Source organism: Dasypus novemcinctus, chromosome 4, assembly GCF_030445035.2.
Source record: "Dasypus novemcinctus isolate mDasNov1 chromosome 4, mDasNov1.1.hap2, whole genome shotgun sequence".
NCBI classification, from domain to species: Eukaryota; Metazoa; Chordata; class Mammalia; order Cingulata; family Dasypodidae; genus Dasypus; species Dasypus novemcinctus.
This window is the reverse complement of record NC_080676.1, coordinates 33,045,116-33,070,211: the sequence shown is the minus strand read 5'-3', so window position 1 is coordinate 33,070,211 and position 25,096 is coordinate 33,045,116. Positions and strand designations below refer to the sequence as shown.

General features: G+C 36.3%; 1 protein-coding gene across 1 annotated transcript; it reads left to right on the top strand.

The window, feature by feature from the left end:
• On the top strand, positions 1-24,811 carry LOC131278345 (endogenous retrovirus group K member 5 Gag polyprotein-like). Its single transcript, XM_058296427.1, has 4 exons — positions 1-96; positions 290-389; positions 22,756-23,646; positions 23,772-24,811. The coding sequence occupies exons 1-4, from the start codon at positions 1-3 to the stop codon at positions 24,809-24,811; spliced, it is 2,127 nt and encodes a 708-aa protein (XP_058152410.1).
• Positions 24,812-25,096: the final 285 nt, after the last annotated feature.

The window sequence follows — 25,096 nt, the reverse complement described above, 5'->3', positions numbered from 1 at the left end:
ATGACGTCTGGGGTCAGAAGCCCTGGTTCAGCTCTCAGCCCTAACGTGGCAGTTATAGACCTCCCTGATGTTAGCTTCCTAAGCTACACAATGCAGGTAGCGTCGCCAGTTCTCCCAATATTCCCTGGAAGCAAATATCACCATTACTCATAAGCCCATCATAAACTGTACAAAGCTTATTTTCAATTAAAAAAAAAAAAAAAGATGTGCCTTTTACCAGGCTGTCAGGGCTGTGAGTAGCAACTGTAACATTAAAGTTCTAAAAAGCTGAAAAATGTTCCATCTTCAGCCAAAATCATTCAGGCATAACTGGATCAAAGATAATATGCAGAAAGCTGCTGCCTTCAGTGAGAGCAAAGGACCAGAAGGCTTCAGATGGCCCTCAGCCAGTTCCGAGCCCTGCAGCTGACAGGAATTATCGCAGCAGTCCAATTGCCATTCTTTCCAACTCTTCTTCCATTTTAAAGTCTATGTAAGTTTCCAAGGCTGTCCAAATATCATTTATCTTGAAGAATATTGTCCCTTTTATAAAGCAGAATGGACTGAAAAGCTCAAAAGGAACTAACAGAACTTTCCCATGTAGCAACTCAAGTAAATGTATAAACTGAAAATCCTGTTGTAATCAGCATAGTCATGGTGAAGTGACAGTGGGAAAACATAAATTCAAGACTAAATACTGCCAGCAATGTGGACTGGGGGACAGAAATTAGTGGAAGGAGAGATCATGGCTAATAATTTGAAAGGAGATTATAAAAATGATCTAGTCTACTTCAGCACCTCTTTCTTCCATGTGATACTTTAGCTATTATTTCAGCATGCCATGGAAATCCTACAACTTTCCAGATGTGCATTGGAAAACCACTAATTCTTAGGGCTCACATCATCTCATGTGTATAAACAGATCTTACTGACATGACAAGAAAAAACTGAATGAAAAACAAAATTATATCATCTGTTTGCACATTCGTTTTTCTATTTCTTAAATTTCTTTAAATTTTTAAAATTAATCTATGCAACTTTATTTTAATCTTTAATGTAAATTTAAGGTGTATTCCTGATGTTTTATAAACTGTTAATTAGACCATTTTAATAGATATATCAATGCTTTTTTTTAAGATTTATTTATTTTTATTTATTTCTCTCCCTTTGCCCCCAGTTGTCTGCTCTCTGGGTCCATTCACTGTGTGTTCTTCTGTGAACGCTTCTATCCTTATCGGTGGCACTGGGAATCCGTGTTTCTTTTTGTTGCATCATCTTGTTGTGTCAGCTCTCCATGTGTACACTTTCTTTTGCGCTGGGAGGCTTTCCTTACAGGGCACACTCTTTGCGCATGGGCCTCTCCTACGCGGGGGACAACCTGAGTGGCTTAGCACCCCTTGGCGCGCATCAGCACTGCACATGGGCCAGTTCCATATGGGTCAAGGAGGCCCGGGGTTTGAACCATGGACCTCCCATGTGGTAGGCGGACGCCCTATCCATTGGACCAAGTCCACTTCCCGCAATGCTTTTATTAATTTATAAATTAATACTAAATATTCTGTAGTGCTTTAAAGCATATATATATAACACATCGAAGAAGTATTGAGAAAATTGATACAAACTGTTTTCTCATTTTTAAGTTCACCATGTAGAGATTAAGACATCTGATGTAGTCAGAGAAAATATTCAAATATAACATTTCATTATATTGTTCATCAAAATATACTTTTTATTGAAAGGGAAAACTGAATCAGTGATTCATAATCCAGCTTTTAATTTTCTCTAGAAAATGTTTTGTGTGTAGATTCACAAACAGATTATTCTCTTATTTCTTATTATTGTGCTTCCCACATAAAATTCTAGCTTAAGTATTAATAATAACCATAAATTCAACATAGATACATAAAAGCAATAGTCCTTTCTTGTACAAGAAGAATGGATTTTTCAATTCCTATTAATCTTTCACTTCCTATGTTAAATCCTATGTTCAAATAACTTCTTATAATAATTTGTCAATTTTTAACTCTCTTCTTTAGTTCTGTTTAAGTTTCCTCTGGCTGATCAAGAAAATACCATGCAATACTTGGTTTAAACAATGGGAATGTATTAGCTCATGGTCTGGAGGCTAACAGAAATTCCAAATCACAGTGCCATAAAGGTAATGCTTTCTTCCTGAAGACTAGCATTCTGGGGCTGGCTTCTAATGATCCTTTGTCCTTAGGTTATCACATGGCAAGGCAAATAGTGGTCTCTTCTGGCCCAAATCTCTTCTCTTCCAAATTCCATTGGTTTCAACTTCTGACTGCTCCCCCTTTGGGTTTCTTTTTGTCTGTCTGCATTTCATTTTGCTTATAAAAGACTCCAATAATAGGATTAAGACCCACACTGATTGAAGCAACCTCATCAAAATGTCCTACCTACAATGGGTTTACACCTGCAAGAATGGACTAAGTTTAAAACAAAGTTTTTCTGGGATACATAGAGCTACAAACCCTCACACCCCACCCCACCCCCAAAACGCATGTTCTTTCTACTTTCAAAATATATTCATTCTATCAAAACATCCCCAAAGCCTTAAGTCAATTCAGTAGCCAAGCTAAATACAGTCTCCTCAAAATCAGTTATGGGTGTAGTCTATCCTGGGGCACAATTCCCCTCTGCCTGTAGACCTGGGAAACCTGAAGAGCAACTTATCTGCTTCCAATATATAAGGGAAGGATAGGTATAGAATAGACAATAAAATTCCAATAAGTAGAAATTGGAAGAAAAACAAGTGCCCCATGTCCCAAACAATTCTGAAATACAGCAGGGCAAACTTCACCAGATTTCAACCCTGAAAGTCATCTATAGAAAGATGTTTTGTCCTCTGAACCTGATGGAGCAGCAGCCCCACCCTTCCAAGTGCTTATGCAGCATCAGCATTGCTTTCCCCAACACTGGACGCCAGACTTTATGCAAATGCTGGGGGCATAGAACTTGGTTAAGATTAGGTACATATCTGTACTCAAAGCTGATCTACAGTTATTTTTTTTGTAAATGGGAGGATAGTATGTTGATTCTTAAAATCAATGTGCTTAATGGTTTTAGAGACAAGATTCTTCTTTGGGTTCTTGAATCCTCCCCAGTTGGCACAATCATTAGAATTCTAAAAGCAACTGATGCCAGTATTGAGATAAATGCTAAAATAGAATACCAAATTATTGATGGTGACAGGACTCATATGTTTGACATCCTGAGAAGGACATGCAAGAAGGCATCATAAATGTGAAAAAGCTATTTGATTGTGAGAGCCAAAGACTTTATTCCCTGAGGTTTGAAGTAGGAAATACATATTTGGATCCACATTTTTATAACCTAGAGGCATTTAAAGATAATACAATTGTAAAAATCCCTATTAAAAATGTAGATTAACCTCCCTTTTTAGAAGATATTCCTGGCTGTTTGAGGTTCCTGAAGATATTGCAGAGAGCACAAGCATTGGTATTGTAATGGTAAGAGACCGGAATTCTACTTGTAGCCCTGTTAGATATTCCTTGGACTGCTGTCTGGACCTTCACAAGATCATTAACATACATTCTGGAACTGGATCTCTTTATACATCAAAGCCACTTGACCAAGAACTAGCTCAGTGGCACAACTTACTGTTATAGCTGCTGAAATCAACAATACCAAAGAGACCATTTGAATGGCTGTTTTTGTGAGAATTTTGAATGTCAGGGACAATGCCCCAAAGTTTGTTGTGTTCTATGACACTTTTGAGGTGAACAGGTCAGGCCAGGACAGCTAATACAGATGTAAATGCAATAGACATAGATGACCCTTTAGATGGTCAGAAATTTTTCTTCAGTTTAGCTGCTGTCAATCCAAACTTCACAGTACAGGACAATGAAGATAACACTGCCAAAAATTTAATGGAAAAAAAAATGGATTCAATAGGCATGAACTAAGTACTTATCTCCTGCCCACAGTGATATCAGATAATGATTATCCAATTTAAAGCTGCATGGGCACACTCATCATCCAATTGTGCACCTGTGATGGCCTAAGCAATATGCACTCTTTCAGTGCTGAAGCCCTGCTCCCTCCCTCTGTGGCTTTCTCTCTCTGTGTCTGAAATTGTTCTGCTTTTAAAGGACTCCAGTAATAGGATTAAGACCCATCCTGATTGTGGTGAGTCATACCTTAACTGAAATAGCCTCATCAAGAAGTCCTACTTCCAACATCCATCAAGTTATGCACTTGTACCCTTATTTTCTAAATATGGGAAATAATGTTCAGGAAAGTGAAGTAACTCATCTAAAGTTGCAAACGTAGCAACTAGTAAAGGCAGATTAAAATTCAGTTATGTCTGCTCCAAAAACTTCTAAACTGTTCTTCCACTATAACAAGTGAGGATTTCTTTAAGAATTTGTATGTGTTACAGAAATACTAAAAACAGGATAAAAGGATGTTATTTTTCTGTTAATGTCAAAACAGCAGTACACATTCAGAAAATAATGGGGTTGTTTTCTAGGAGCATGGTCAATTAGAAATAAGAAAAAATTGCAAACAGGTTCTAGTAACTGAATTGTATACGGAATAGTCATTTCTAAAATTGTAAGTATGCTGTATGTTCAGCATTAGTAGATATTTGTCATTTTACACACACCTTTCCACACACCTATGTAACCAAGGGGAGTATCTCTACTGTCAAGAAGTGGGTTTTCTTTCCACATCTTTACTCTTCATGAGCACGTCCAGAACATCAATTGTTTAAGCATATTGAGGGAGGCAAATGAGTCTTCTGGGTTGTTGACATAAAGCAGAGTTGACAGGTGCTGAGCAAAACCTTAAAGGACATGAAAATCCTTCTGCCATATAATGACCAGGTCCCATAGGCAGCAAGGACATAGCGCACAACTGAAGTGTCCTTGCAAGAATGATGTCACATATTCACATTAATTAGGAGGGATGGTCTGCAGACATGTTTGGTTTCATCCTTATTTCCACCTACTTCAAGGCTTTCCCTCTCCTTAGTGTTCATGATTTCACATGCTGTTACTCCCCTTATAGCTCTGGGGACCTTCATCTTGGGAGAAGAGGGTTGAAGTACCTCCACTCCCCATTCCCCTTAACATGTTCCAATCTTGTTATAGGATTATCTGAATACTCCCCTAGCCTTGCTTAGAAATAAAAAACATATTAAACAAAGAATAATCTGAACATGAATGAGCTTCCTCTTGCATTCCTGCTTTCATATTCCTAATTTGCTTCTAGCCAATATGAATTTTTCTTTCTACCAGGGGGAGATTTGGAATAGCGGGAAAGAAAGAAAACATAAACATAAATAGTTGAAGACTCTATCTGGCTACACCCGTGTATATGTATCCTTATAAACCATATCAGTTTAAACACACATGCGCATTTATACATAATACATTAAAATATGCAATACATTGGGTGCTCTAGGGAGGACAGGGGCTGTGCCATACTTCTTCACCATTGAATCCCCATTGCTTGTCAGAGCACCTATAACAGAGTAAATATTTCTTAATTGCGTATCCTGCTTGTATTTCTTAGACATGTTTGTTACATGTCGTGGCTATTTTCTATTGGTCCCTCAAGATCCACTCACCACTCTTCATGGCTCTTCTCTGTGCCACGTGGGGATACCTCTATGGACTATGTCAAAGGGCTCCCTTGCTCTCTGGCTTCTGGGTTACTTCAATAAATGGAAGGCTTGGGCAAAAGATTGGAGGATAGGAAATAAATTTTTTTTTCCTACATCCCCAGTCTAACCAAAAACCTAATTTGACTACAGCTTCTCAGGTGAGGCAATACAACTATTTAACTATAACTTTACTTTCTGAGATCTAGTGCCTATTCACTCCTATTACAGCAGAAGTAGAGGTGGTTACAGCACCAGCTAGGCTCATCAGTCTTTGATAGTTTCCCTTATTCCCATCCACATTGTAGCAGTTTGTCATTGTTTATGAAATCCAAAAATAGATACTGGATTATGTCTGTAAACTGGTCTGTTCCTCTGGGCTTGTTCCCCTTAGATTGTATTAAATTCAGAGGTTTCACTTTTACTTGATTAAATTAGGATTAGGATTTTGATTTGGCCACATCAGTAGGATGTTGAGTCCCCACCTCCTTGGTGGGTGGGGACTTACAGAGAAAAGCTCACAGCAGAGGAGAGAGTTGGAGTTTTGATGCTGAAGGTACAGGAAGTAAACCCACAGGAGAAGAACACGGAGGAATAGAGATGGCCACGGGAAGGGAGAGAGCCTGATAGTCTACAGCTGACCTTGTGGAGAGAACAGAGCAGCTGAGCCCAGACAGAAATAAGTCTACAGCCGAGACTGGAAGAAGCTGGGACCACAGAGGCTTCAGAGGCAGAGGAAGGCCTTGCAGACATAAGCAGCCATCTTGCTCAACACGTGGCAACGGACTTCGGTGAGGGAAGTAACTTAAATGTTATGGCCTAGTAACTGTAAGCTTCTACCCCAAATAAATACCCTTTCTAAGTGACAACAGATTTCTGGTACTTTGCATCAGCACCCCTTTTAGCTGACTAATACAAACATCTGCATAATAGTTCATTTATTAAACTCCACTCATTTTTTATTTGATTATATCAATTGCTTCCCATCAGGACCATGACTTATATTTACCTCTTTTATTTTTCTATCACTGCTAAAGTCAAACATCTACTTCATCCCCAATCTCACCTAAATAAATAATGATGAAGCTATATTAGTCCTAGTTCTTTTAAAAGCAAGAGTTCTTGCTAAGATTCTCCATTTGTCAAAAGTCTACCCTTTAGAAGGTCTTGCCATATGTTTCCCTGATTTGAAACAAAGATAATATCAGAGACAGGGCTAAAAATACAGAAGATTGTAGATAAAAGAAAAGATTGCAAAATATGATAGATGCACACACTTTTTCAAAGATAAATCACATCACCTTACCAAAAAGAGTTAGCTGAACATCAAATAACATAAAATAATTTCCCTGAAACAAATTACCGTGGACCCATGTAAACATGTATCCATTCCTAACATTTCCCCAATCTCCTACTTTTTCCACTAGCAATACTCAGTATAAATCAGAGAAAAGAATCATAAGCCTCATTTTAAAACTCTTTTCCTCCTAAGTCAGGATAGAGTTCTCTTTTTCTGATGAAGAATTTCTTCTGAAGTGTTTTGGGAAATCACCTATTTTTGCTGTTATGTTGTCCTCCTCTGATTCATCAAAAGGGTGTGTTTTGAATCCAGTCTTCTAATGAATTCATGTTATTCTACCATCTTCCTTCTCTTCTCTACTTCTTTTAAACAGTAAGAGTTCATGCAGCCCTCCACAGATTATAACTATGCTCCTAATAGTCATATTGTTTTAAACTTCCAAACACAATGGAGGAACCAGTAACTGCAAATGTGATGCAAGGCATCATATACACAGAAAAATTACCTTCCTAAGCCTCTGAAGGGATGGAAAAATGACTGTAAGTAAGTTATTTCTTTCTTGGACTGCAAAGATCTCCAAAAGGTAAGGTATTATTTAGGGATTACTTCAAGAGGAAGTCAGAGGCATCCATAAATAGCCCTTTTTCTATAGTCTTCTAGCGCAATCATTACTCTAAAATTATTTTTATGTATACCCATTAGAAAAAGTATAACTTCTTAGATACAAAATTGTATAAAAATGTAAATAGAAGCATAAAAGAAAAAGTATATTCCTGTCAGTTTTGAAAAATTTTGTACAATTTCTTCTTAAAACCAAATGTCGGCTTACAATCAACTTTACCTAGTGTTCAGCAGTTACCTTCACTTTTGCAATATTGGAGCACCAGTCAGTCAGAAATGCCCAAGCAACTCTATTCACATACATGGATTTTTTAGCCACTTTGAGGTTTAAAGATTTAGTGGAAACTTAAAAGTCAACTGTAGGTTGATAATTCAATAACTATACTGTTATAGTTAGGTTAGGTACTACAATTAGTTATTTTTACCAATGCAAGAGCAAAATTGCTAGAACTGATAAAATTCACTTGAAAACTAAGTAAAATAATATACATGTAGCCCTTTTCAATCTTAGACCTCAGGTAAACTTAACTAATAATGGTGATTTTTCTTAATTCCTCACTTTAGTTCATCACTTTAGTTCATCAGAGTCATTAAGAAGCTTGTCAATAGCCAAATGGAAGCTTAGATGATACAAAAAGCTTTACAGTTAATATCGCAGCTGAGGTATAAGAGGACCAACTTTAAGGCAAATTAGTAAAAATAATAACAACATACATCAGACATTTTTCTAAATGCTTCATATGTCTTACCTTTATTAATCTTCAAAATTTCTCTAGGATAAGAAAATCATTATTAGCTGCATTTTAAAAATAGGATGAATGGAACTAAGAGGGTTAATAAGTAACCCAAATGGCAGATTTGGCATTCAGAAACAGATTTGCCACTGCTTCAGAGCATTCTTCTACTCAGTGTACTATATTTTAAATTTTAAGAAAATTCATTTTTGTTACATGTTGTGTTGGTACACTTTTCAAGGTCCCAAGAAAATCACTGGTATATTTTAAATCATACTTCAGTTATCTCAACAAATACTTTCTTCTTCTATTTATTTCATTAGTGCTAGCCCAACAACTGATGGACGTGTTTGGAAGAGTTTTTAAAAATACATAATTTTAGTATATCGTTATCGAATAACTAAGTACACAAAGTTTTACATCCTGAAGGAACCATCTAAGTGTCACTATGGCTCTTAATTACCAGAGTTGTTTTTAAAATACAAGCTTTAATTGCATTCAATGTTTGAACTCTTAAACTCAAAGGAGTGTGATATATTTACATTTCTAAGACCAATAAGCATAAATTACAAGACAACATTAGAATCAGAGGTCTTGTCTCTTGGCCATTACAAATGAGGGCAGATGTATACAAACATCTGTTCAAGTTCTCTTTCAATTCATTTTGGCTGTGATCTTATTTTGTCTAACAATTCTGTTTCTGGCGAGCATTTAGTGAAGCGAAAACTGGCTATTGTTTTCCTTTACTAGACAATGGTCACCTATTTTAATTCCTTCTAGAACAGTTATTTTTAAGTTTTAAAAATATATAAATTTAATTTTGTTTAAGATTTTCCTTCTGTAATTATTGCATTTAACATAGAAATGAGGAAAACGACTGTTGAATGCTAATATGCAAAAAAAACTTATTTATAATGAGAGTGTAAGCTGAATTAGAAGAAAAGTGACAAATTGGGACTATTTGCAAACTTATCCAGAATGAATGCAAAATCCAGAATGCCTACACGTGAATAAGGAAATGCAAAGAATTTAAGAAAACTATGTGAAAAATAAGAAAAAACAACTCACAATAGAAGAAACATAAGTGGTCATTAAATCTATTAAATGATGCTCTAATTTATCAGAAAGCAAGAATGCAAAACTGAAATGAAATGGACCATCATATTTAAATTTCACATTTAAATAAAGACACTGCCAATCTCTAGTATCGATAAGAAATACCAATTTGGGGGAATACCCTTTTTAATCTCAAAATAACCAAAATTTGGAATACAATAATATTCAATATTGGTGAATTTGAGATAATTATTAATCTCACTATCTGAGAAATTGGGGAGAAAGGTGATATAATATCTCTAGAGGGCAATTTGAAGTTCCACTAAAATTTTTTAATTAGTAGAATTTTTAACCCACTTAAAAGTTTTATAACATAGGGAAATACTGGCATTTGTGTACAATGAGATACAAAGAAATGAATTAATTGCATCATTTATTTTTTGAGCAATTTTTTGAAATAATCAAAACATTCATCAAGAGAGTAAACAAACACAAGGCCAGGGTTCTATTGAAAGAAATTTCTGATTTTGAAAATTCTTGATACACTGATATTGAGAGATCTTCCAAACATGGGTAAAATGGATAAAAGTAAAAATCAGAATTGTATGTGAAATATGATTCTATTTATCTATCCATGCATCCATCTATCTGGATATGTATTCTAGAACCTGGAAGAGCACACACTATATTAATAACATTGGATACTTATAGGTAAGCTCTTCTTTACTGGTTGAGTTTCTAACAAAATAATTTACTCATATATTTTTATGTAAGAATAATTTTTAAATGAACAATTAAAAGAAAGGTGGTTTATCTTAAGTTTTTTAAAGTAATGATCCAATTTTTTCTTCTAAATAGAGGTTTTAGAATGACATATTAAATAATCCACTGATGAAATTCACTCAGTTTTTTTAAGAACAAGGAAATATACTTAGATTGTTTTTTTTTTCTATTTTTTCAGGTATTATTACTAGTTTTCTAGAAAAAATATATAATTTTCTGGTCAGTGGAACATGTGAAAAACAAGAGCTAAGCCGTTAAAGGATGTGGGAAGTTTGCATTTGACGGTCTTTAGTCCTCTCTCAGTTGTGCCTAGAGTCAATGATCCAATGTTTCTTGCCTTGTTATACTCACCACTTTCAGCTCAGCAGGGTTATTTCAAGAATGCATCAAGAAAGAAGATGTGTTTCAGTCTTATGTTTAACACACTGATCTCCTTCTTTAAATATGCTGAACTCTTTTTATGGCAATAGTTTCCAAACCTGTTTTGACAAAGGAAATCATTTGGGAAATATTTTTATTTATTTATTTATTTTTTAAGATTTATTTATTTATTTTATTTCTCTCCCCTTCCCTCCCCCCACCCCAGCTGTCTTTTCTCTGTGTCTATTTGCTGTGTCTTCTTTGTCCACTTCTGTTGTTGTTTCTTTTTGTTCTGTCATCTTGCTGTGTCACTTCTCCATGTGTGCGGCACCATTCCTGGGCAGGTTGCACTTTCTTTTGCGCTGGGCGGCTCTCCTTACGGGGCACACTCCTTGCGCGTGGGGCTCCCCTACGTAGGGGACACCCCTCCGTGGCAGGGCACTCCTTGTGTGCATCAGCACTGCGCATGGGCCAGCTCCACACGGGTCATTATATTTAAAATGTAGACACTTGGAAATTCTGACTTAGTAAGTCTAAGATCAGCCTCAGCAATACATAAATGTGTATAAGTGTATGTGTGTATATAAAATGTACATAAAGTATCGTGCATTGTGTCTGGAAGATGGAAACTACATAAATTTCAAAGCATCCCAGGTAACTTTGATGATCTGACAGATTTGAGAATCATTGCAATGTTTGAAGGAACATTGGTTGTAGTGTGCAGACCAAGTGGTGTTATTTTCATTTATTGTTTATGTATACCTCTGCTTGAGTGGATAGTGGAAGAGTATTTTTAAAATTGTTTATTGAGACCTATTAGCAATTTCGTATATTACAACTCAAAAAATTTAATAGCCTAGAGTAGAACTAGAAATAGATTGGAATATATAATTTTATGAAGACACTGTGACACAAAGAAAGAATTACCAAATGCACTTTTAAAATATGGTTAGCAGTTGAATTAGAGGGCATTCAGTGTGTTGGCTCAGAGCAGTCTGGGTATAATTCATGGCCCTAACATGCACTAGCTTTTTTGAATTTGATCTTTTTTTAAACCTCTCTTGGATTCTTTTTTTCTTATCATATAATATAAATAATAACAGTAATGATGTGAAAGAAATTTGTGTGGATAAAATGAGTTAATATATATTAAATGTGTAGAAAAGTGTCTAGAACATACAAAGCTCTGTATCGGTGCCTGCTGTTATTATTTGTTCAGACCAAGTTTTCAGCTCAAAATTTGACTGAGAAAGAGACCAAATCTGTATGTACTATGCTATCAGTCAGGGTTCTCCAGAGAAATAGAACCAACAGGATGTATGTTAAGAGATTTATCCTAAGGACTTGGCTGATAAGACTGTGGTGGCTGTCAAGTCTAAATTCTATAGGCAAGTAGGAGGCTAGAAATTCTGGTCTAAGTGATACTGGGGTTTAGAGACTGAATTCCTTAGACTAGAAGTTTAGGAAGGAGTAGGGGATGGAGTCCTCAGTCAAAATTCATTCTGATCCTTGAAACACTCAATTCTCACTCTTAAGACCTCCAACCTATTTATTGGATGAGGCCCACATGTGTTATTGAGGGCATTCTCCTTCACTTAAAGACAATTGACTGTAAATGTTAATCTCATTTATGAGATATTTCCACAGCAACAACTAGGCCAGTGACCAAACAACTGGACACTGCAACCTAGCCAAATTGACACATAAAATGAACCATCACTACTTTCATAGAAAAAATATTAGATAAACCATAAATAAATCTGAAATGTTATGAAAAATTGAATCATTATAATTATTTTACTATTCTAAAATGCATGAATCACAATTTATGCTTTTGATAATAACTTTGAACTAATTTATCAGCACTCCCAAATGTGAGACTGCTCTTTTGATACTAAACAGACATTAACTTTCAACTGAGTTTGATAGAGCACAAGATATTGGGGACTACTGTAGTTTTCTGAACTCTTTCTTCTCATGGTCATGCTATTAAAATTTTTGTTATGGGGTAGTGGATTTGACCCAATGGATAGGGTGTCCAACTACCACATGGGAGGTCCAAGGTTCAAACCCCAGGCCTCCTTGACCCGTGTGGAGCTGGCCCATGTGCAGTGCTGATGCACGCAAGGAGTGCTGTGCCATGCAGGGGTGTCCCCCACTTAGGGGAGCCCCACATGCAAGGAGTGCGCCCCGTAAGGAGAGCCACCCAACATGAAAGAAAGTGCTGCCTGCCCAGGAATGGCGCCGCACACATGAAGAGCTGACACAGCAAGATGACACAACAAAACGAGACAGAGATTCCGGGTGCCACTGACACAAGTGGACACATAGGAACACACAGCAAATGGACACAGAGAGCAGACAACTGGGGGTGGGGAAGGGGAAAGAAATTTAAAAAAAAGAGCTAAAAAAAATCCTTTGTTATGTCTGAATTATCTGAATTACTATCAATTTGTAATATAAACTCTTGAGGTTTTCTACTTTGTGAAACTGTGAGCATTAACAAAGATGAAACTTCTCTTACCTTCAGTTTTCTCATGTATAACATACAAGTAAAAATAATAATTCATATTACAATGTTTTTGAAAATTAAAGACAATTTATACAAAGTACTTAGCACTGTAATTTAAAGATAGAAGCTAATAAAACCGGGCAACAACTGTTAGCACTATTTGTTCAAGAACTTTGTTCTTTCCTGATACTTTCTATATTTATCTGCCAAAAAATATTATAAATTCATGTCCCTTTTGAATAATCCTTATATCAGTGACATTCAAATATGTTGACCATGATCCACAGTAACAAATACATTTTATAATGTAAGGAAGTTGAAAATTGGCTTCAACCTTGACATTTGGGCAAAAGCAATTATTTGACTTTGACTTCAACATTCAGAAGGCCAATGCCTATTTTAGTGTTATTTTTAGCATACTTTTGTATATGTGTGATTAATTATCATTATATAGACCCATTTTATATATTTTCCAATTATATAAATAAAGCAAGTATAAAAATATAAATAAAGCAAAAAGATGTTATGGGGACTCCCTTAGCTTAATTCAACTAACTCAGCATTAACCTCAGAACAATATAATTTTTTTTATCCAGAATACTTTTCTTGTATTCCCTTAGGAAAAAATGTACTCTTTACTGTATCTTGTGTGTTTATATTTTCTGTACCCCAATCTAGAAAATTCTTCGTTCCTTAAGTTGCCACAACCTTCCTCTTCATTAACTACTACATCAATCATCAACTTTTGCATAATAAACTGCAATAAAACTAGTACCTTAAAATGATAATGTAACATTTCTCATAGTTCTATAGGTTGGCTAGAAGTTGGCTCTGCTCCTTTCATCTGGGCTCAGTCATGTAGCCTCATTAAGCTGTAATCTTGGCTTGGCTAAAAGATTCAAGATGTCCTCACGCACCTGTCAGTCAGTTTGTGCTGGCTATCTACAAGCAATGTTTCCTTCCGACTGTCTACTCATCTTCTAGTAAGGCAGCCCAGCTTCCTAACATTATGGACTCAAGGCAGGATTCCAACAGGTGAAGATGGAAGCCACAATGTCACTCTATCACCTTCTTTTGTTCCAGGCATATCAGAGGACCATCCAGATTCAAAAGGGGAAAGGAAATAACACTTGATGGGAGGAGCTGTACTATACTATGGTCATGAAGTTTTTCATTTGTTTGTTTTGTTTTTTATTAGAGAAGTTGTAGGTTTAAAAAACAATCATGCATAACATATAGGATTCCATTACATCACCCTACCACCAACACCTTGCATTGTTGTAGAACATTTTTTACAAATTATGAAAGGACATTATCAAAATATTATAGCTACTTGTGGTATATTTTTCTCATAAACCACACTATCGATACCATGTATTATAATTGTATATTTGTTATAGTTCATGAGAGATTGTTCCTATATTTGTTTTGTTAATCACAGTCCATCATACATCATGGGGTTCACTATATCATACATGCCTTGTACAATCCATCCAAAGTGTACACCCAGTGACTCAATTTCCTCAAAGATGTACTGTCATCACCTCAGTCAGTTTTAGAACACTTTCCTTGGTCCAAAAGGAAAAATTGTATACTCTTTATTACCCCCCTATTTTTGACCCTTAGAAATGATACAGTACCTTTTTTGCTGTTGATGCAAGAATATTATATTACTGTTAATTATAATCTATAATTTGCATTAGTTGTATTTCCCATGTGATATACCCTTGTTCTAGTTCATAGACATATTGTATTTGTACAGTTAACCACAATTCTCATGTACTACCAAGTTCACTATGTTATATAGTCCCAAGATTATCCTCTAGCTTCCTTTCAATTGACATTTATATTCCTAGACTACCCCTTTCAGCCACAGTCACACTTATAAACCAGTGGTGTCATTTATAGTCACCATAATGTATTACCATCAACTCTATCAATTTCTCCACATTTAAAAGCAACTTTATTGAAAATTCTACTTACATGGACCATCAGCTCCCCCTTTTCAAACAGCATTTTATCTCCTAATAACCTATAATCTAGAGTTTAATTCCATGAGAATTAAATTATGGAATATTCATAGTATTTAGGTCATAATAGTGAGTTCATATAATATTTATCCTTTTGTGTCTGGCTTATTTCACTCAATGTAATGTTCCCAAGTTTCATGCATATTGTCATAAGCATTCCAACTTTATTTCCTCTTACAGCTAAATAGTATTACATCATAAGTATATGGCACATTTTGTCCATTCATCAGTTGATGGAAAGGGACTGTTTCCATCTTTTAGCAATTGTGAATAATGGCACTATGAACATGGGTATGCAAATGTCGGTTTGTGCCCTACATTCATTTCTCCTGAATAAGTTCCTAGTAACAGAATTGTTGGATCTTATGGCGGTTTTATATTTAGCTTCCTGGAGGAATCTCCAAAGTATCCTCCACAGTGGCTGCACCATTCTACATTCCCACCAACAGTGAAGGAATGTTCCTATTTCTCCACATCCTCTCCAGCACTTGTAGTTCTCTGAGTTTTTAATAATGGCCAGTCCATAGGGTGTGAAATAATATCTCATTTTAGTGTTGAACTGCATTTTCCTAATAGCTAGTGATGTCGAACAACTTTTCATGTGCTTCTTGGCCATTTGTATTTCCTTTTTGGAAAAAATGTCTATTCAAGTATTTTTGACCATTATTTAATTGTGTTCCTTGTCTTTTTATCATCCAGTTGTGAGATTGCTTTATATAACATGAAAATCAAACCCTTATCAGATATGTGGTTTCCAAAGATTTTCTCCCATTGAGTGTACTCCCTTTTCACCTTCTTGACAAAGTTTTTTGAAGTGCAAACATATTTGATTTTGAGGAGGTCCCATTTATCTATTTTTTTCTTTCATTGCTCATGCTTTGGGTATAAGGTTTAAGAAACCATCACATACCACAGGATTTGAAGATATTTCCCTATATTTTCTTCTAGGAGTTTTATGGTTCTTTTATATTTAGGTTGATGGTCCATTTTGAGTTAATTTTTGTATAAATTGTGAAAAGAATAACTATTTCTTTATTTTGGATATGAATATCCATATCTTCCAGCACCATTAGTTGAATAGACAGTTCTGACACAGATAGATGGATTTAACTGGTTTATAAAACATCAATTTCTGAGCTTTCAACTTGAGGGCATTGTACTCTTTGTCTATTTTTAAGCCAGTACCATGCTGTTTTTACCACTTTAGCTAAGTAAAATGCTTTAAAGTCAAGAAGTGAGAGTCCTCAAATTTTGTTCTTCTTTTCAAAGATATTTTTGGGGTATTCAGGGCCAGGGCCCCTTACCCTTTGAAATAAATTTGATACTTGGTTTTTCCATTTCTGCAAAAAGGCTATTGGAAGTTTTATTGGGATTATGTTAAACCTATAGACCAATGTGGGTAGAATTGACTGAATGATATTCAATCTTCATTTCCATGAAAACAGAATATCCTTCCATTTATTTAAGTTTTCTTTGGATTCCTTTAGCAATGTTTTGTAGGTTTCTGATGACAGTCTTTATGTTCTTGGTTAAGTTTATTCCTAAATATTTTATTCTCTTAGTTGCTATTGTAAATGTAATTTTTTCTGACTTCCTACTCATATTGCTCATCAGTAGTGTATAGAAATATTACTGATTTTTGCATATTAATCTTATTTTCAACTACTTTATTGAACTTGTTTATTAACTCTAGTATTATTATTGTGGATTTTTCAGGATTTTCTAGGTACACAATCATATCATCAGTCAATAACGAAGGTTTTACTTCTTCCTTTCCAATATGGACACATTTCAGTTCATTTTCCTTTGTCTCAAGATATTTACTGATTTCTTTTGCAATTTCTTTTTGTCCCACTGATTGTTTAAGAGTGTTTTGTTTAACCTCTATATATTTGTGAATATTCCCTTTCTTTGCCTGTTACTGATTTCTAGATTCATTACATTATGATCAGAAAAAGTGCTTTATATAATATCAATCTTTTCAACTTTATTGAGTCCTATTTTGTGATCTAACACATGTTTATCCTGGGAAAGATCCATGAGCACTTAAGAAGAATGTGTATACTGCTGTTTTCTGGTTCAATGTTCAATAAATTTCTGTTAGGTCTAGTTCATTTATCATGTTATTCAAACTCTTCCTTATTGATCCTCTGTCCAGATATACTATCCAATGATGCAAGTGGTATACTAAGGTCTCCAACCTTTTCTCGAGAAGTCTATGTCCTTCATCAAGTTTGCCAGTGTTTACTTCAAGTAATTTGGGGTACCCAGGTTAGGTACATAAATATTTATTGTTGTTATTTCTTCTTGATGAATTGCCCCTTTTAATTAATAACAACAGCATAATAATGTTGCATTAAAATCTATTTTGTACTGTATTAATTGTAGCTAATCTAGCTCTTTTATTGGTTAATGTTTGCGTGGAATATCTTTTGCCAACCTTTTACTTTCAGTCTATTTGAGTCCTTACAACTAAGGTGAGTCTTTTGTTGACATAATATAGATGGTTCATAATTTTTATCCATTCTGCCAGTCTGTCTTTTTTTAAGGAGTTCAATCCATTAACATTTAATATTATTACTTTAAAGGCTTTCCTTACTTCCTCTATTTTATCTTTGTCTTTCTGTTATCATATCTTACTACTGTCTGCCTTTTCCCCTCTAATAATCTTTATTTCTACACTCTTCTCCAAGTTTTTCACCTGTCTTTTCCTTTCAGACTGCAGTACTCCCTTTATTTTTTTCTTGTAATTCCTGTTTCTTAGTGATGAATTCTTTGTTTTTTGTTTATCTATGAAGACTTTAAAATCATCCTCATTTTTGAAGGACAGTTTTGCTGGATAAAGAATTATTTTCTGGCAGTTTTCTTTTTCTTTCAGTATCTTAAATACATAATACCACTTCCTCTAGCCTCCATGGTTTCTGATGAGAAATTGGCAGTTAGTCTCATTGAGCATCATACTTGGTTGTGATGAATTTCTTTTCTCTTGCTTCTTTCAGAATTCTCTCTTTCTCTCTGGTCTTTGAACTTATGAATAATATGTATCTTGGAGTAGATTTATTTGGATTTATTCTGTATGCTGTACATTGTCCTACTTGGATATTGATATTCAAGTCTTTCATAAGGACTGGGAAAATTTCAGCCATTATTTCCTCAAATATTCTTTCTGCCCTTTTCCATTCCCTTTCATTCTGAAATACCTAAAACATGAATATTTATATGTATATTTGTGCATTCCACACTGTCATTCAATTTCCTGATACCTTGTTCATTTTTTCCATTTGTTTCTCTCTTTTGTCTCCTGACTTTCCAAGTTCAGATGCTCTGTCCTCTAATTCGCTTATCCATTCTTCTACCATTTCAAATCTGCTGTTAATTTATGTTTAAACTCTAATTTATGTTTTAAACTCATTCATTGTCCCTTATTCCCAAAAGTTCTGTTGCTTTTTGTTGCATATTTTCAAAATCTTCTTCATGCTCACTGAGTGTTGTCTTCTTTTTTTTTTTTTATTTCCTATCTGGTTGCATCATCGACTTTTCGTTGTGTTGCTTTGCCACACAGGGGCCTGTGCCTCTCCACACTATACAAGAACCTAAACCTCATTGTGCAGGTCTATGATGCCTTTTTTCTTTTTTTACCAGGAGGTCCCTGGGATTGAACCTAGGTTCTCCATATGGTAAGCAGGAGCTCAATTACTTGAGCCATATCTGCTTCCCATGGTGTCTTCTTAATATCCTTTATCCCTTTTGCCATATTTTCCTTCAACTCTTTGAACTGATATAGGATATTTATGTGAACATTACTGATAGTTATTTTAAATCCTGTGTGTTATCAAGGTTTTTAATTTATTCCTTTGGGCCATATCTTCCTGTTTCTTAATATGGCTGCTTACCTTGAGAGTGGGGAATAGACACCATTCTCAGCCATGGGATCAAGTAACTCACAATTTTCATTTCAGCCTCTTCCTTCGTTTCCATATCCCTCCTGGATGATGTGTGTGGCATTCTCTTGGTCTGCAGATCCCCAAAGCAACTCCTTGATGATGAGAAAGAGAGAAGGCCCAGGAAGAGAGACAAGCCATTTGCCTGATAGACTACAGCTGCCCTTGTGGAGAGACCAGAGCAGCTGAGCCCAGAGAGGAATGAGTCCTGGGAGAGAGATGAGACTTATCCCAGCCTACAGCTGACATTGAAAGAATCTGGGACTGCTGAGTCGAGAGAGGAAGAGGGAACCTGAGCCCTTGCAGCTGTCAGCAGTCATCTTGCTCCAACATGTGGCAACAGACTTTGGTGAAGGTAGTAAATCATGCTTTATGGCCTGGTTTACTGTAAGCTTCTATGCCAAATAAATACCCTATATAAAAGTCAACAAATTTCTGATATTTTGCATCAGCACCCCTTTGGCTGACTAATATACTCCCCAATGCAAAATATACTCACACCTTCTCCTAAAACTCTTATCCAATATAATATAAGGCTCAGGCTCAAAGTCCCTTAGCTGAATATACTCAACACTAATCCATTGCCTCTAGAAAATTATAAGTTAAATGACATATAAGCTGCCATAGCCACCATTCAAACACACAAAGCATCCAATTGTGAGATAAAGATAGGACAACTACATTTTGACACCATCTTTCAAAAAGTGGAAGGATTGCAAGCACATATTAATCACTACTTAGCAATTTTTAAATCCACAGTGTGGGGTGATATGGAGTATCATGCAGCACAGTTTCCTAGAATGCACTTTGCTGAGGTTCTGTTTCTGCTCCCTGGGTGTAGTTCCTTTTGTCCAGAGGTTTCACTCATGGGTCTAGCAGTAGGTGCTCACTATCAGCTAGGGTGTCTTGCTTCTCTCTGGATGGCCTCTCCTCCTCCAGTAGGCTATACCAGCCTCCTTATGTGGTATTTTCAGAACAGTTTCTTCAATAGAAGAAAGGCAGAAGCTGCAAAGGTTTTTGAGATCTAGAACCAAGAAGATAAAGAATGTCCCTTTTTCTGTTACTTTCCATTAATCAAATCGATTCAGAAGGTCATTCCAGTTTCAAGGAATAATGGAAGTGCTGAAAATTATTGTTGCTATATTTGCCAATCTACCACAACAGCAAATAAATTGAAAGTCTAGTGTAATTGCTGTATACACCATAGCATTTACTATTTATTTCTTTACCCACTATATTTCTTTAAGAGGACCCCTTTCCCAAAGTCTGTATTGATCTCCCTTTGCAAAGGTTAAGAACAAATATGTTTCCATTCCAATTCAGGTGATCATGGCATTTGAAATGAATAACTCTATCATCTTCTGTATCTGTGCAACTGTGCAAAATTACCCATTTTTTGCTCTTCTGATAACTATTTTTTAATCCTCCTTTGTTCACTTTTTTTTTGGCAAAAAGTATCCTTAAATCTATTCCATAAAGCTCAAATCACAATACAATCCTTTTTCTTATCCTTCTTTTACTACTCCATTTGCTTCTTTTTATCAAGTATACAGGATTAACTCCCAAAATTCTAGACCAGATGTAGAACTCTTTGGATGATATACAAATATTTCTCAATCAACAATTCCATAATAAACTGATTATTATTCATCCCCTATGATATATAAGATATTTTGATTGATTCCATTTTAAAGTCACTAACTGGAAAGACTAAACCTAAGACTTTTGTCTGACTTAGTAAACTACATCCAGCAAAGAATCAGAGTGGAACAGTAAATGTTTTTGAAAATATTAATAAGTAAATTATAGAATTATTATATTTTATCCAATCAGAAATAATATTTGGAGCATAATCTTTCATGCTAAATATTTTTCTAATTAAACCTTAAATACATAGATAAAATAAACATTGTTGTTTGAATTGGTAGAAAAGAGTATTTTCAGGAAGTTGTGTGCCCACAAAATACAATTGTCATAACATAAGTCATTACCCCTTGAAGCAGTTTGTTATCATTTATGAATTCCAAAAATAGATATTGGATTATGTTTGTAAACTGGTCTGTTCCTCTGTGTGTATTAGATTGTATTAACTTCAGAGGTTTCACTTTTACTCTATTAAATTATGATTAGAAACACTCAGGCACTTACCACAGACTTCCCTGTCTTCAAATTTTAGCTCAAAGCCCATTTCCTCATTATCTTGCTCAATTAAAATGTTCATTGACCTGAACCCAATATTATTTTTGTATCTACTTTGACAAACCAAATAGTCATTATACTCTCATTTATAACTTTCTGGACTTTTGTCAATATCCCATCCAGTACTGGTTAAAAATACTTTAAGAATTGAGATTTTTAAAAAAATATCTTCTATGTGTTTGTAGTCTCAAAATATCTGCATTCAAGAAATTTTGCTTGAAGAACTTCTCATTTTAATCCAACAGATAACCTATAAAACAAACGAAGTTTAACAAGAAGATTCAAATTTTTAGAAAGTGTTTTAATTTTTTTTATCTAAGTATGCATGTCTTTTAATTTTAGTAAATTTAGCATAGTGTATTCTTCTTATTAGGGAAACATTTCTGGTTTAACATAACTAAAGCCCTTCCAAAAGGTGAAAATAGTTTGCATTATAGAGCAAACTGTCAAAGATACACCTTCAGAAATGCATCATTTATACTATGCTATAATAAAAGAGGAAAATTGTTATGTATGAGTTCGTTTTTTAAAATCTCATGTTAAATAGTGCTTATTTCTCATATATAGTTGCTTTGTCATACATAAAAGTTTAGTAAGATATATCAAAAGACATTTAAAGATAAAATATAAAATAAAATAAATATTTAAAATACTATCAATATTTAGAAGAACAAAGCTATTTAAAGACAAAAGTCCATTTAACTACCATAAAATTACTCTAATATTTTCCCCAGAGCTCCCCTTCAAATCATAACCAATTTCTGAATAATAGGAACATGATAAAACAAATACAGAGGTTTCAGTACAAGTACTAAAAACTAATACAACTGGGGAATTTAATAGATACTTTGAAACTGTAAATGTTTTGCCATTTATCTCCTAGCCTGATGTTGTGGGCGATTAAGGCAGCATGCATAGAATCTACCTTTCAGCAATGCCGGTAACATGGCCACCCGGGCTATTACAACAATAACTTAGGTTACCCTCCCCCTTCTTTACAGAACCAGTTCCCACCAAAAGTTCTTACTTCAAATCTGCCTCCCACCCTAGCAACAGCAGCGACCAATCCCAGACCGCCATCTATCCTTACCCACCATCCCCCCTCCTCCCTAGAGTATATATGCTCAGTCCCCTCAATAAAGTTTTGCAGCTTGATCAGAACACTGTCTTGCTGTCATTCCTTGTGTCTCTCTTGTCCCATACCATTCTTCCCTCCTAGGATTCGGAGCTCCCATTGATCGTCCCGCTGGCCGGGACATTCTGGCACCCAACGTGGGGCACAAAGCCTCTGAGGGATAGAACGCCACACTAAAGAAGAGTGCGCTCTCACCCACCACACCCGGGATCGCCACGAGGGAACTCACCCGTGAGACAGCAATCACCCAGTGTCGGCGAAAAGAATAAAGAAAGAAAAAAGAAGAGCAAAAAGGTAGGCTCCCCCCTTCCCCATCATGAGACAAGGAACTTCCCAACATAGTTTATATATGAAACAATTGAAAGAGGCACTCAAGGCATGAGGAACTAGAGTTAAGAAAAAGGATCTCAAATGCTTTTTTGAATTTTTGTTAAAAACCTGCCCTTGGTTCCCTCTAGAAGGTACCATAGATCATAGGTGTTGGAAAAGGGTTGGAGACTGTCTACAAGACTATTACAAAACTTTGGGGCCAGAAAAGTTCCCAGTTACTGCCTTTTCTTACTGGAGTCTTATTTCTGAAACCCTAAAAGTCCATTCTTCTGCTCCAGACATTCAAGAACTTTGCAAAAAGGGAAAGGAAGCTTTGAAGGAGCACTCTCGTCCTGCTTCAGCATGCAGCTCAGTAATAATTAATAAGCCTGAAGGTGCCCTTAACAAAAACCCCAATGAAAGTAGGCCAAATACCCCAACCAGTCAAGCTAGTCTATCGCCCGATCAAGCCAAAATCGAACCAGAGGCTAAAACCCCCCCTCTTTTTGAAAACCCAGAGACAAAACCAAAAGCTAAAATCCCTTCCATGTTTGAAACTAATTCCCTTCCCCCATTTCGACCACCCCCCTATAATCCTAATTTTCCCGACCCGTATCCTTATTTTTATCCAGCCACATCTCTGCCTCAATTCCACGCTTTAGAAAAGATAACAAAAAATCTCCGGCTACACGCCAATAACTTTAAAGAAACTTTTAATCAAGAGTGGCAGCTGGCCGCCAATTTACTCGCCGAACTCCGGTCGGCAGCTCAAACCATTGCTGCCCTAGCACTCCCAGAAAATGTCCACTCACCCCTCCCCCATTGTACTCACCATACCTATGCTTTCCCAGTCATGCATAGTCAGAGCAAAGACCTTACCACTAGCTCTCAAAATGGTGCCACCAGCTCTCAAGATGGCACTGCCAGCTCCCAAGATAGCACCACCAGTTCCCAAAATGGCACCGCCAACTCCAAAAATGGTACCGCCAGCTTCCAAAATGGCGCCGCCAGGTCCCAAAATGGCACTTTGAGTAGCGAAAGTGAGGAAGACCCCCCAGCTCTGACGAGGGAGAACAAGAGGAAGTTAGTACTACACGGAGAGAGAAAGAGGAGGTTAGTACTACAACAACAGCTAAATATAAGAAACTTAGTTTAAAATATTTAGAAAAATTTAAAAAGGCGGTGAATGCTTATGGCGCCACTGCCCCCTTCACGCTCGCCTTATTAGAAAGTATCAGTGAGAAAGAACTCACTCCCAACGATTGGTTTCAATTAGCTAGAGCTGCCTTGTCCGGCGGCGATTTCCTTTTGTGGAAATCCGATTATGAAGAACACTGCAAAAAGTATACCACCCGTAATGCCCATAAAGCCGCCTCTAAAAAATGGACATTAAACAAATTTTTAGGTCAAAGCCCCTACCATCAAAATGACAAACAAGCCCAATTTCCCCCCAGCCTTATAGCACAAATACAAACAGCTGCGCTTAGAGCATGGAAAAAACTTCCACAAAAGGGTGCTGCCACTGCCTCTCTCGCTAAATTAAGGCAAGGACCCGATGAACCATATACTGATTTCCTCAGCCACCTACAAAATATGGCTGAGCATTTATTTGGGGCCAGCGAGAGTGATAGTGATTTCATTAAACATCTGGCTTTTGAAAATGCCAGTGCTGCCTGCCAAGCTACAATCCGTCCTTTTCACAATACCGATCTTAATAACTACATAAAACTTTGTTCTGTCATCGGGCCCACTCAAACTCTGGGAATAGCCATTGGCGCCGCCCTCCAAAATTTTGCAGCACAAACTAAGCCTCTTACATGCTATAACTGTAAACAACCTGGCCATTTTTCAAAAAATTGCCCCATACCAAGAGTCAACTCCTCCTCATTCATCTCTAAGAAACCCTCATTGCCACCCTCTATTTGCCCCCATTGTAAAAAAGGGTTTCATTGGGCATCCGAGTGTCACTCCCACGCAGATATTAATGACCAACCCCTTAGGCCTAAGCCCCAGGGAACCTTGCAATGGGGCCAGCCCCTGGTCCCGACCAGAACAAACCCAGGGGCAATACGGTTTGTTCGACCTTCCCCAGTCACAGTCCATGCGCTCCCAACCATAAGCCATGCTGCCACATCTCAGACCTATGGAGGGCCACAGCAGGGAGCACAGGAATGGACCTCTGTACCGCCTCCAAGTCAATATTAACCCCAGAAACCAGCCCTCTCCTCATACCTACAGGAATCTATGGGCCCCTGCCCCCAAATACCTTTGGTCTCATTTTAGGAAGAGCTAGTGTCACCCTGCGCGGAATCCAAATTATCCCAGGTGTGCTAGATAATGACTTTAAGGGTGAAATACAAATAATTGCAACCACCTCAAACAATATTATTCATATCCCTTCTGGCACTCGAATAGCACAACTTATAATATTCCCCATTTGACATGTCAACTCAAACTTCAAAAAGCCCCAGCACCCCACAGAAGGACCTG